General features: G+C 42.9%; 1 protein-coding gene across 4 annotated transcripts in view; it reads left to right on the top strand.

The window, feature by feature from the left end:
• LOC121954384 (signal-induced proliferation-associated 1-like protein 2) overlaps window positions 1-14,546 on the top strand; it is a 105,907-nt gene that overhangs the window by 30,420 nt on the left and 60,941 nt on the right. For all 4 annotated transcript variants that reach the window (XR_006106570.1, XM_042501849.1, XM_042501848.1 and 1 more), the window contains exons 2-4: window positions 5,862-7,644; window positions 12,630-12,763; window positions 14,098-14,286. Coding sequence is in view for 3 of the 4 variants with exons in the window: in XM_042501849.1 (XP_042357783.1) it covers window positions 6,132-7,644; window positions 12,630-12,763; window positions 14,098-14,286 (1,836 nt within the window). In the remaining variant the exon portion in view is untranslated. The remainder of the gene's footprint in view (window positions 1-5,861; window positions 7,645-12,629; window positions 12,764-14,097; window positions 14,287-14,546) is intronic.

The following is a 14,546-nucleotide window of genomic DNA, read 5'->3' as shown; positions in this document are numbered from 1 at the left end:
CTAGTCTTTGTCGCACAGGATATATTTAAAAGGTAACCTTAGGTCCATGACAAGTGACAAGCTTGGCTTTTCAAAGAGTCACAGCTACTTGAAGTGGGCCGTGTTACCAACAAAAAAGGCACACAGAAGATCTAGATTCCTCTCAAGACTGTTTTTTAAAGGGCTTATTACATGGCCCTGCTTTTTGAGTGTACAGTATGTGCCTAATTTCCTTAAGTGCTGTCATCTCTGAGTGGAGTAATCTTAATAATGTTGCTTACGAAATGTGTTTGCAACTGGCATCAAATGGAGCTTTGGTGTTAATATATGCAGTGCTGTTTTGTAGAAGATCCTTGCATTGTGACTTAATTTACATATATCTCTTTTTTAAATTTACATTTATTTTCACTCTTAGCTCAAGTCGTTGAGGAGTTAAGCATTTTTCAGTGTGCCATATTACCCAGTTTGATCAATCAGATACTGTAAGCATGAGGAGAACTGAAAGAGAGCTGTAACCAACAAAAAGACAGTCTGCTGCTTTGTTGATGGGACTTCCTCTCTATGATCACAGCGACAGTTGTGTAGGAGTCCAAGAAGTGACTAATGAGAAGTCAGTCAGTGCAGTGAGTCTGTTGGAGTTTGCCGGCGTCACGCCGTGTGTCCTGCTCGGGTGAAATATCAGTGATAGTGAACTATTAATCACAGGATGGTGGACAGAACGTGTTCACTTTTCTGACAGCATATTAATATCAGCCGGGCCTTTAATCAGGCCACAATGTCAGAGGATTATTTTAAGACCTGGCAGAACGGCTGGGCCACTCCTCTCTGGAAGAGCCAAGATGAAAGACAGAATATCCAACATCAGAGACAGAAAATGAGTTCATTACTGTAATTAGGCCTCTCTTTTTCTCCCATCCCTTCTTCTCAACCCCCCCCCCCCATGTTCACCAGGCCTTGTGTCTTAAACACCCATAATGGTGATGCATTACTCCAGTAATAAAGGGCTGTTAGCAAAGCAGAACGCCCACCCTCCATCTGCTGCCTCCCTTTGCACACAGCCACAAAGACAAGGACAGAAAACAGCCTCCTTCAGGTCACACAGAAGATAGATTCTGCTGACCAAGTAGTCCATTGCACTTTCTATTGGTTGGGGGGGCGCAGGGGGGATGGATGTGGAACGAGACACGGTGCGACTGTGTTCATTAATCACTGTCAGAGGGGAAAGTGGCTAATAGACGGCAGGAAAGGGAAACACAGACCACCATGTTCCCTAGTTTATCCTGTTCTGTCCTCAACATGAAATAACGGCCAGCTAACCCTTTCCTGACCTCGCGTAGCAGCACAAACAGGGAGAGGCTAGTCAGTGTGAACATAAACAGACTAGTCTGCTTCTGTTGTTTAAACTATGTTGGAGGTTGAAGGCAAAACCAGGATGCAATAACACAACTAGAAGTGTGCTTTAAAAGGATGTAATAGTCCTTTTTATTGTAAGGTTTATGACTTGTTTTTTTATATTTTATTTGATGATATAATCCTGTTTTCTCCAAACATTCATCTTCGATTGTGTTCTTGGTTTGCCTGTGTTGACAGCATTACAACCCTCTGCCTTTTCTTTTTTTTTTTTTTATAGCTGCTCCTCACAGACTACTGTGAAAAGTAATTCATGCTGTTTTGTTGTCATGCATTGAGATTACAGTATGTCACTTTCTTTGTTCTTCTTGTTCTCAGTCATCCGTTAAAGCCTCTGTTGGAGTGTCACCATTGATAAAGCTGTTTGCGCAGGTGGCACATTTTGGCTGTCACTGGCTCTTATTGTGAGTGTGAAAGGACTGTGATCAGTCAACGCGTGACATTTGGGTGTTGGTCAGCAGACTTGCAACATAGTTACCTCTGCTGTCAATGTTACACATGGATGAGCAACAGAGAAAGACTTAAACTTAAAACTTAAATAATAAATACGTCCACTAGCAAGAGTGAAAGTTTAGAGTCATTTTTTTCAAGATTTTTCATTTGTTTTGGCAGCAGGATGTCTTGGGGTGATGGATATTTAGTGTTTAAAGCAGTGGAGGTCACGTTTCCTTTTTTTCTTTTGTCAAGTCATGACAAATCTACTTATTTAGACCTCATATCGTGGTAATTTTTCAGAAAAAAATGTTACATGGGTCCCTGCATAGTAGCATATTGGGGAACATGTATGATTCAAGCACCAGTCTAGGAAATTAAACTCCATTAGTTATTAAAGGAATATTTCACCTCAAAATTGGCATAACAATTACTCACCCTGTGTTACACTGACTTTGACATTTTTTTCACATGCCTCCAGGGTTAACAAAGAATCCAAAAAAAGAAGAAATTCTTGAAGAAATGAAGTCATAGAAGTTCACAATTAACAACAGAAAAACTATATCAAAATGTAATTTTACAAACTCTCACACAACTTGTGTAGTATAATCCAAGACTTATTTATTAAGTGGTATGATCAGTTTTCCCAGATACACAGCTCTTTCTTATGGGGAGCTGATCTAGAAGCGAAACAGTAATATTTACCTCACTGAACACGGACCTGCCTCGTTCAGTTAGTTTGTGTTATTTTGTGACTTTGGTGAATCAGAACTAACCTTATAAAACACCAAAGTCAGGAGCTCCTGTGTTCAGCCAGGTAAAATTACTGTTAATGTTAATGGAGTCTGGCTTTGAAGATGGAAATGGCTATCTATTCGGGAAGTATTGAGCATACGACTGGATAAATGAGACTGGATTGTACTGTATGAGTTGTGTGAGAGCTTGAAAACAGATGTTTTGATATAGCTTTGCTGTTGTTTAACGCAGACCCCTATAACTTCAATTCATCACAAGTTTTTGGATTCTGCATTCACTGTGGAGACATATGAGAAAAACAAAGTTTTCTTGATAAATTCAATAAAACACAGGGTGAGTACTTGATATACAAATGACCATTTTGTGGGTGAAGCATTCTTTTCATTTTTAGCATGAGAAGTCACTTTTGTAGATTAGAATGCACTGTTTTATGTAGAAATAATAAAATTAACTTTTTAACCAAATCTTCTACTTTGGCCCTTTTCAGACACAGATGTTGTTTATATTGAAAGTGATTAGCTCTGGCATTCTTTACTACACTACAACCCAACACATTTTCCATTATTCATCGGTCACCAAATGTAACGGACAAACATATTTCCCAGAACAGTGCTCATCACTACATTATGCATTCATATGACACAACACAATGTCTCACTGTCCTCTCTAAGCCTTTTCTAAATACAGTGACACTAAAATTTCCTGCTTGTGAATGAAGCTGTGTCCATAACCAGACCAATTTGTAATGGGAGAAAGAGGATTGTGGGTAGTTTGGCAGTAGACTGATACTGAGAACGTATCATTATCAATCTATTCCTACACATTTGGGTCATGCATGCATTAACCTGTGTTTGGCCTGGGCTTGAAGCACATACTTTCTTATTACTGTGTTTCCGAGTTATCCCGGGTGTATTTGGGCTAGTCTGGTGGCCTGTAGCTAATCTTGATGTGGCCCACATTTTCATCCCAAAATAGTTCACCCTCCTCCTCAACAGTAAAAGAGAAATGTAAACAGTTGTGTGGGAACAGAAGATATCTTATTAAAGGCCAGTGGACGGAACTGATGCAACTTCATGTCTCATGTTCACAGTAAATCCTTAAAAAGAGAATGGCTTTAAAGAGGGGGTGAGGATTGCAGAACGCAACCAGCTAACACTTCTTCCATGTGCTGAGAGTGACCTCCTGGTTAGGATTCTGTCGGCGTTCATTGTTCAGGAGGTTTTGTGGGGGGCCGAAACATCCACAAGAGGTCTCTTCCTCTCCACAACACACGGACCAGGTGATCAAAACCAGTTAAAACACTTAAAAAAGCAGTTTCATGTTACACTTTCTTGATTTTCCATCACTGTTTGGCTTGTTGCAGACAGGCTGTTAACCCAGCGCCTGCTAACGTATGCTCAGCTTTTTTCTCTGAGAACTTAACAATCTGACGTTCAAGTGGTTTTTAACAGGAGCTGTATTATCGACAGAGGTCTCTTCCTCTTTAAAACAAACAAACCTGGTAATTTTAACCGGTAAAAATCTTTAAATATAGCCTTTTATAAGGCTTATAGGCTTATAGGCCCCCTGAGAGACAAAGGTACGAATCATTAGTTGGAGACCCCTCAGTCGACTGAGATCTCTTAAAGTCAAGAAGTCCTTTTTTTGTCAGATAGTGTGCAGAGTACTTCTGAGGACATTTTGGTCTCTAGATGTAGCTGCAAAGTGAGCACTCTTTTTGGTACAGGAAGATGTGAACACAGAGGCAGCTGCTCAGAAGAGGACAGCCTTTGAAATAACATAATCTTCATCCTTCTGCATATAAGTGGTGAATTCAAAGCTCACATCATTGTCATATGATAAAGTCACTGTTAGATTCCATTTCTGCCAATATATTTCCCTGAATCTTACACACTGGACCTTTAACAGGGCTTCACGTCTTTGCCGAAGCAAAATACTGGCAATCCAGTGCCCTGTACTCTGCAATGTGGAGGGTTTACTTATAACTCATGGGGTTTTCACATGATTGCAGTAGTAGGAGGAATGAGGCACACCACCAGCCACAAAGAACAAGAAAAAAGCATTTAGGTCACTGTTGGAAGACTTGTAGTCTCTATTGTGGCAGGGTGTGGTGTGATCTTCAGTGCAGTAGTCAGTGTTTGGGGAGATGAACCCAAAGTAACACCTCAGTCATTTATTCCCACCTGACCTTCGACATACTGTATATCATGTGATGGGATTGATGAGACACAAGCTTCTTGCTTCCTCTTGAAGTTTGGCTTTCAGCTTCAGTATACACTGCAGTCTTTGTTTGTCAGCATCTTTATTATATTGCCCGTGTCGAATCGTTTTTTGCAGTTGATTGAGGCTATATGACCAACCCGGCGCCTTTCTAACAAAAGTCTACACATGGCAAAGAACATAAGGAAAGACTGAATAAAAATGGAAACCATGTGAGTTTGCTGAAATACCCAAGAGGGAACAGAGCCGCTTTTCAAGGACTAGCAGATTAATGTTTTCTCTCTCTTTCTCTTTGTCCTCAGATGTTCAGGTTAATGAACAAAACTGCTGGAATCAGCTTTTTGTCTGTTTATTTCCCCAGGTGAACAACACTGAACAAGTGGAAAAGAGTAAACTTGCAAACTTTCTTTTCTGTTGTTGTGGCAGTGAAGCTTATATTTTAGTGGATTTGTGGCTATCATATATATTATATTACATTTCAGTTTTTTATTTGTCATAGCCAATTTACCTCCTTGTTAATTTTCCTCCTAACCAACTGCATCAGATAAAAAGGCGGAAAGTGGAATTGGCGTTGAATATGCAAAACTATCCCTCCTGTATAATTTGCAGGCTCGATGATGCTGCGAGCGCTTGGATCAGATATTGGTACATGTGAACATTTAGCTGAACATCTGCCTCTTGTTGCTGTAATTTGCTTCACCGCCATCTGTTAGGCATTGGCTGGAAGCACCAACAAAGATATACATCTATCTTGTTATAAACCCATAATAGCACCAGCTATTCTCAAATACACTAATTAGCCATATTCGATGATATGCTCCGCATAGTTCCAAAAAACTAATGCAGCCCTACATAACCCTTAGTGGGGAGTTTATTACATGATAACAGGGATGCAGGCATTTAGGTCAGCAGGATCATCATTTTTATAGCTGAACTGAATGTGCCTTATTTTGGGGTCATTTTGAGGAATACAAACTGCTTTTCCCTATGATTTGAATGAAAATGTCTCAACCTTCTCGCTGGGTGCTAACATTTTCTTCTCTGTTTTTGTTCCTGTGTCACAGATCCAACTCTTCCAGCTGTCGTTCTGCATTGGCGGCACGCTGTGAGAAAAGACTCCACTCCGCTGTGCCTCAGCGCCCCTCAGACACTTGTCCTTGACATCCAAATGCTGCGTGTCGATCGTCGTGCCAGCCGCCTTCTGTGAGTTATGACGACGGCTGCTTCGTCGACTCAGGAAAGAGGCTCCTCCTCCGCTCACCAGTGAGCAAATCACATGATGTAATGAAGAAGGGTCCTGGAAGTCTGCTCTTCAAGGAGTCTGCCAGCAGGATATGAGTATTTTGAGCCCTGTGACGGATAACAAATCAAACCCCGTGGGAATTGTGGGAGGCCCAGAAGAGTACTCCAAAGTCATGCAGTCAGAGGAGCTATTCAACAGGAAACTCAAAGCCCTGAATGGTAGCATGGGACCACCAGCCCCAAACATGCAGGGGAAACCTGACGGCGCAGGCAAAACAAATGGTACTCCAGCCATGCCTAAAATGGGCGTCAGGGCCAGGGTGACAGACTGGCCACCAAGGAAAGACGGATGGGACGGACGGCCCTCTCCAAACTATCAGAGTGTGATACCAGTGTTTCAGAACGGCCAGCAGGAACATACAGTGGAGATACTGGAGCAAGGCGAAGCAGTCTGTCTGGAGGTAGACTACTCTGACAAATACACACTGAGTGACCTCCTCAGCCACTCCCCGCTGAAGGGTCTACATCCCATCCGCCAACGTAGTAACAGTGATGTTACCATTAGTGACATTGACTCTGAGGACATAATGGACCAGAATGCTGTCAATCCAAACACCGGGGCCTCGCTGCACCGTGAATACGGCAGCACGTCCTCCATTGACCGTCAGGGCCTAGGTGGAGACGGCTTCTTTACCATGCTTAGGGGCTACCGAGTGGACACCCTGGATCACCGTAGCATACCGCCTCTGGGTTTCCCTGAGTTGTTGCGCTGTGACGCCTCCCTCTCCCCCAGCTTGCAGACAGCAGCCCAGATCGCTCGGGGCGAGATAGTCCACATTCCAGGCTACGACTACATCGACCACTCTCTGCTCTACAGCCGGGAGCCGGAGAAATCCTTCATGAGGCGTCTTAAATCGGAATCATCTGAAACGTCTCTGTTCAGGAAACTGCGGACCATAAAGAGTGAGAGTGACGCCATGCGGCTCTCAATAGAGGATGACCGGCGACCACTCAGCTTTCAAAAATGCTTTGCGCACTATGACGTCCAGAGCGTTCTTTTCAACATCAGCGAGGCGGTGGCAAGCAGAGCTAACCTGAGCCAGAGGAAGAACACCACTACTGGGGCTTCAGCTGCATCCGCCGGACTCGGGCCTGGAGCCGGGGTGCCTGGAGCTGGAGCCGGGGCTGGACTTGGAGCAGGGACAGATGGCGGAGCAGCAGGATGTAGCAGTGGGAATGCCCCGTTGTTTGAGTCTCCACTCGGCAGCAGGGAGGACTTGAACCCCAAGGAGAACCTGGATGCCGACGAGGGGGACGGGAAGAGCAACAGCTTAGTGCTGAGCTGTCCACACTTTCGTAATGAGATCGGTGGTGAGGGCGAGAGGAGGATCTCCCTCTCCAGAGCCAACAGTGCCAACTATAGCGGGATGTCAGAAAGCTGCTCATTTGAATCATCTTTAAGCTCCCACTGCACTAACGCAGGAGTCTCTGTACTGGAGGTGCCTCGAGAAAACCAACCTATCCACAGGGAGAAGGTGAAGCGCTACATCATCGAGCACATCGACCTCGGAGCATACTACTACCACAAGTACTTCTATGGGAGAGGTAAGGAATGCTTATGATGAGTATAATGTGTGATTTTTGAGTTTACAGAGATGATACAGAAGGATTTAAACAACTCAGCGTCGAGGTTTATTAAACTTTCCAGGCCAAATCCATTTCCTTGAAACAAGACTACAGTCAATGCTGCGTGAGAGCGAGCTCCCAAATGGAACAGCCTCCGCACATTGGGTCAGATATCTTGACGGCCCAGTTATTTTTGTAGGACCAGATGAAATAAAGGACAGAACAATAGCAGGCTTGTGTTTGGTGCAAGGGTGTGTGTTTCACTTCCTCAGGAGAGGAGCGGTCATGTCCTCCCTGTGATATTGCCCTGAACCCCGCGGAGAAGCTGTGATTAGTCATGTGAGAAGCGAGAGGTGAGCGAGAGGGTGTGTTGCAGCTGTTCCCCGCGGGGGCTGCGGGGGTGTTAGGACCCCTCCTATGAAACTTTAGGGTCAGTAAAACTATGCCAAGGTCCCAGGTCCCCTCATTAAAGCACCTATGTGACTGACGCTGGAAATACCATGCAGACCCCGACCCATCACCGCATTATACATATCTGTTTTTCCCACTGTCTGTGTGCGCTGCTCTCAGCAGATTGAGTTACCCATTCTTGAGCCTCCGCAGAAAACAGCTGCTTCACCTTTCACACTGAGAGATGCCTGACCTTCAAAAAGAGACTGTATTAAAATATTCTTCAGCGTGACAGTGTGTAAACTAAATTGGGGCTCAGTGTCGCCAGTTAACAAGAACATTACAGATCCGCTCTGTTTTTGAGCTTCCTCTGATAATCACGTACCATGAAATGTTTCCTCACGTAGTGTTCGCTGCACACACAGCGAGTGTATCCCTGGTGTATTTGTGTTTTTGACCTCTTTTTGTGGCAGGCCGATGTATAATTGAAATGCCCCGTGTTGCTGTCAGTTTTATTTCGATGTTTGGTGTAGTTTTTAGGGAAGATGCTTTTTCTCACAGAATGTGGACGTAACCCTTGCCCTTTTTTCATGAGGTGTTTTATCGGAGAGACAAATCTTTCGTCACCTTTACTTTAACATTAACACGCGCACATAAAAAAGGGCGCACACACTCACACAGTCACGCAATCACATGGCCACGTGTCACCACTTTAGGGGAAGCTTTTATCAACCTGGGCTGAACATTGATCCCATTGATTGCCCGAAGCCCCCTTCCCTTAGCAACAGGAGTGTTTCTCCCCAGACTGTCCTAATGGACACAATGTTTTAGTCACACCCCTGGGGCAAGACTAGTCACACACAGGTCATGGCTGCTTATATACAGGTAGATGGTAACACATACAATAGGGGGTGAACCAGAGGTTTTCAGCTCTTAAGATGTGGATGGATAGGTTCTTGTGAGATCAGATCACTGGTACTGGGATGCTGCTTCATGTAAACTGGGCGCAGTGACCTGAAATAAAGTTTCAGAGCCACAAATGTAAAAAAACAAAAAAAAAACACTTAAGGCATTTCTGGAGTGTGAAGTGACAGGAAGATGGAAAAGAAGCGTTATTTGACATGACAATCAAAGTCATCCATTCTACAACCTTTGGCAAGCTGTCAGCACCAAGTGATGAGTAACAGTGACATGTTATAGAAATGTGTTGACAAAAGCTTTCCTCTGCAGTCAACACTGTCTCCCTCAATGTTGCTGCTGTTGGTATTCTGATGCCTATTGGCTCGGATGCAAAGAGACCACTCGGCCTCCTGCAACCATTTGACCTTATGCCCCACGGAGCATTTCCCCTCAGTCCCTGGTCCCTGACAAGCCGTGCATTCCACAGGCGGTTAACCCCGCATCGCCTCCATACAGTTAATTTATTATTCATGCTGATATGCACTTTGCCTTAACGTTAATGCCACACTGACAAGAATCAGCATATTAACATTGCTAGGCACGGCATGGATGCAATGTCAAAACTTCTGCAGGAATGCCTTTGCAGATGTCAGTGCTTTGAGTCCCTGCTGAGGTTTTGCTTTTGTTGTCTGCTGAATCCAGGTCTTTCTCCCCAGCTTTAGTCGGGATTAGGGGGTGTTTGCTCAAGGCACGGCTTTTTGTGTGCAAAGCTTGGCTCCTGTCCATGTCCTAAACACACACACACACAAACACACACACACACACACACACACACACACACACACACACACACACAACACAACACAACACAACACAACACAAATACTCCAACAACCCTTTATAGAATAATCCTGAGTACAGTGGAAACCTCTTAAAGTGATCAGGTCTGTCAGGGTCAAATTGATTACTATAAGCAGCTGATTATTATAGTCTTTTTTTTGCTTTTGGTTTATTTCTCATGCTGATTGCTTTTTTATTGGCATGTGAATGTTTATTACATGAATATGAAGTTATAAAGAGGACAGCTTTGCTTTGCTTCGGCATCAGGTGACTGGGCATTATTAATCCACCTCACGAAAGCGATTACAACCAAAAGTGCTCTCCTCATGCGCATTTTGTCTCCATCAGTAGCAGCCTTGACTGTTTTTATTGTCTAAGTAGGCTACACAATGTTGCTTGAGGAACAACAAGTTTCTCTGCTACATCTCGTTGGCTCCTTTACAGCAGCTTGCCATAAGCTTTGAGAAAACTACGTTGTTTTTTTTTAAATTAAGAAACAATAACTTTCTTTTACCCATTATGATATCAATGTCCACGAGGCACTGGCCTCAGTTAGCCAGCTATAGGCAGATAAATTACAGCAAGGCAAAGCATTATAGGACTTAATGTAAAAAAAAAAAGAATTATCTCAGTTTTAAAATATCTTTCTTTGTGTTTCGACTATTAATGGACTACTTGATAGATACCTCTACAATATTCTCATAAAGTATACTGTATTTTGAATGTATTTTGTTATAAATAGTTTCAAATTTCACACTTTTTATGTCAACAGAAATTAGTAGTGGTTCTTACTATGCTTAATTCTAATAAGACTGAAAGTCTAAAGCCCCGCTTTTGACCCCCCAAGTGTTCATTACATTTGTATTATACCCCACAATACACCTGATGGAAAGAATTAACTATGCATTGGCAATATTGAAAATGAAAAGGTATGCATCCTGGCAAGGAAATTTAGGAGGAATTCCTAGTATAGTTTGTCAGTTTTGTGTACACAGGAGAGTTGAGGGGGTTACCAAAAACATCAGGAGACTTTGTCTGAGCACTATGAATATCCCCAGGAAACTTCCTTTAGATCTACATCAGTGTTTGAGATGACATGGTCATGGATGAGTGTTGGATAACGTAAAAAATGGGTGACCCCCTGACAAAATTTGGAATCATCCTTAAGGGATAATAAATATTATTTCCAAATTTGATGCCAATCTGGCCTGTAAATGTCAACATGAATTATTTTTGATTGAATCGTTCAACTGATGGATGTACTGACCATCCAACATCAAAAACACCCTGCCACGATAATATTTCTAAATCATGTAAATCACTTTTTTTGTTCTGACCAATAGCTCATATACATAAATCCATAAATTGGTTTGTCAATTCCAAAAAATGTCAGAATCAGTTCCGCGTATGTTCCACTAAAGGCCATAAATACTCTGAGCCTGACCAGAGAGGGCATCCTGGTTGCCTGGTGGTTTAGGGCACATTCCATGTAACCGCTGGGTTTAAATGTAGCCAGGAAACTTTTCCTTGTCTGTCTCTCCACATATATTCCTCCTCCCTGCACAGTCAGTTATTGTAATGTGCCATTAAAACAAAGGCAAAAATTGCACAATGTATCACTTAATGGTTGCATGGTTTGTAAAGTCTGCTGCTTCCTTTTGTTCTCTGGTAGCTCTGAGGGTCAGCATCATACAGGTGTGCGTGTGGTGCTATTATAAATTCATCACTTCAAAATAAATAATCTAAAACATAATTATTTTTTAATCAGAGTCCCAAATTCATCTTTAATACTGACTCATGATGAACAAAAACATGTCTGTTGTAATACTTTGCTCTGCATGTGCTTATATGGTGAGGAGGACGCTGCTGCGTGGAGTATCTGGGTCAGTGATGGGTCAGAGTGGGTCAAACTGTCCGGGGCTCTATTTTTATTTGTTTGTTTGTTTTTTAAATCCCAGTGCTACCACTACACGCCAGGCTCTAATCCAGAGTGAATCAATTTCAGATCTCCGCTGGACCCCTGCTGCTTTCTGTAATCAGTGTCACAGCTCGCCCTTGGCCAATCCACACTGATATTTTTTACATTAATAAATCAATATATATGCATTTGATAACATGCAGAAGGAAAAGCTGTAATTTGATAAAGATGTGAACAATGTTATAGATCTTTTTCTAGAAAAATCTGTGCAGTAATAACAACTTTCACAACTTTACAAGATGGTTTTTCAGCTCAGCGAAGGAAGTGATAAACTGATAAAGAGGAATACTTCACCTGCAAAATGACTATTTAAGTGCTCACAGGGTTTTACCTTGAAATTGTGAAGAAAATTTTGTTTTTTTCATATGCCTCCACAGTGATTGGAGAATCCTAAAAACATTACTTATAAATTTGACTAAAAGTGGTCCGCATTTAACAACAGCAGAACTATATCAAACATTTGTTTACAAACTTTAACACAACTTGTGCAGTGTAGTCCAAGTGTAATTTATCCAGTTGTACTTCCCAAGCACATTCATTATCCCTAAAATATTACAATTTAAAATAGCCAATGCAAACAGTCTCAAGCACGGCAGAGCAGTGTGCCTGGACACGTGAATTCTTCAGAACTTTCTTTTTTTTCTCTTCTTCTTCTTTTCAACATCTTTGAAATGCCTGCGTGTCCTTTGGTATCAATCTGTGTCCTCTATCTAAAATCTGTGGTTTTTGCAGGTCCATGAGCGCAGTGCAGGCAGAGCTCTTCATAAGTCTTTTTTTTCTCTGCAGTGGTTTGTCACTTGCAGGGTGGATCATTGATCTGTTTGTTTAATTCCAGTATTTTTTACTCAACTTTCAGAGCATCAAAACTACTTTGGATTCGATGACAATCTGGGACCCGTGGCGGTCAGCGTGCGCAGGGAGCGGCTGGACGATGGGAAGGAGAAAGATGGAATGCAGTACAACTATCGAGTCACCTTCAGAACCAGTCAGGTAACTCTAATTCACCAGTGTGTGCTTTTTCTGCACTGCATGTTGTCTTGAACCGCTTAGAACTAATACGTATGCACAGTGGGAGAAACCTGACTTCTATCCCTCTATTAAAGGATGAACTACCAGCTTTTAAACGTGCTTTTAAAGGATATTTGTCACACATGTTCAGGTCACTCAGCTGAAGGCTCATTCAAGCATTACAGGAGTGAAGTAATGCTTCAGTACCCCTGAAAACAAGAGGAGGCTTCGCACAGCTCTCCGTTCCCAAATCTGCTCCCAGCACCCTAATGTGTCCAGCATTTCTGTGCCAGTTGTGACTCAGTTGGCCAACCATGCAAACAGTGATTCAGTCTATTGGAGTCAGCGTGATCACCCTTGTCTCGCTCGCACACTCTCACACACTGATGCACGCGCGTGTACACACAACATGAGTAATCCACAAACTGGAGATGCAAAGTCTCGCTGTCCCTGGTGGTACAGAAACCTCTCCTTGATTGATGCTGGGTGGTCTCATCCACTGAATAATTCAGGTGTAACAGATGTGTCAGGCAGGGAAATGTCACTGATATCCATTGCCATTCTTGGTGTAATGCACCACTCCCACGATAAAACAATGTATCTGGGTCACGGTAGCCCTGCAAGTAGCACGCAGACAATGTTTTAACTCCCCAACCACTGGAGCGTCTATTTGCATGTACTCCTATCATTTAGCCCCAGCGCTCTCTGCACTCGCTGTCCCACTCTTGCTCTCTCTTCCTCTCTAGGTCTGTTGAGTAATCTGCTTTTCAGAAAGCCTCTCTGTCGGACAGCCATTGACTGCCGACATTCACGTCCACAGGCTGTTTGGATGGAAATGGGATTTATGAGCGTAAATGTGTCCATGATGTTCCAAACAACAACACAGGGTTTAAGAGTGGGTGTTTTGAAGCTGTTTAGGTCAGCGTTTACTGGCACATTAATGATCTTACTTGTAAAACAGCACTTAACATTTAGTGCACAGTTAGCCTATGTTAATTATTTAGAATACAAGTTTCAAATGCTTTCCAATGGAGCTGTAATGGAGCAAGTGTCCTAAATAATATGATGTAGCATAAAAGGATATCAAGGCTGGCTCACCCAGCAGCTAGCATATAAGCCACGTTTTCATTTTCAACATTTTGAAATAAAATGGCCCACTGAAAGCTAAATTAATAAAATCATGGATTCACAGACATATTGACCCACACAGACCCAGTGCACACACAGACCTAACCATAACACATTGTACAACGGGACATCAAGACCTCAGAAGACGCTTATCAAAATGAAATCTGATTATCTGTCTTTTCTGCCAGCTGACCACACTTCGTGGAGCCATCCTGGAAGACGCTATACCATCCACTGCGAGACATGGGACGGCCCGCGGCCTGCCGCTGAAAGAAGTGTTGGAATACGTCATCCCTGAGCTAAATATCCAGTGTCTGAGGCTTGCCCTCAACTCCCCCAAGGTCCCGGAGCAGCTACTGAAGCTGGACGAGCAGGGGGTGAGTACATCAAGATGTGCTTTGAGGGAGTTTTGTTGCTATTTGTTCAAAAGTTGCAGTGTGAAAATGACAATTTGTGCTTTTCTGGGGGGCTTATGTACAGCACTGTTAACAGTCCAGATGCAGTGAGTCTTGTTGTCACTGTGAGGCTGCCAAACAAATTTTTGTTAATACTCGTTGGTTTTCACACTGACAAAACGAACTAGATAATTGTATGTTAGCATGTTTATTAGTGAACTTAAAGGACCAGAGAGTAGGAT

Source organism: Plectropomus leopardus, chromosome 15 (assembly GCF_008729295.1).
Source record: "Plectropomus leopardus isolate mb chromosome 15, YSFRI_Pleo_2.0, whole genome shotgun sequence".
NCBI lineage: Eukaryota > Metazoa > Chordata > Actinopteri > Perciformes > Serranidae > Plectropomus > Plectropomus leopardus.
This window is presented reverse-complemented; position numbering and strand designations above follow the sequence as displayed.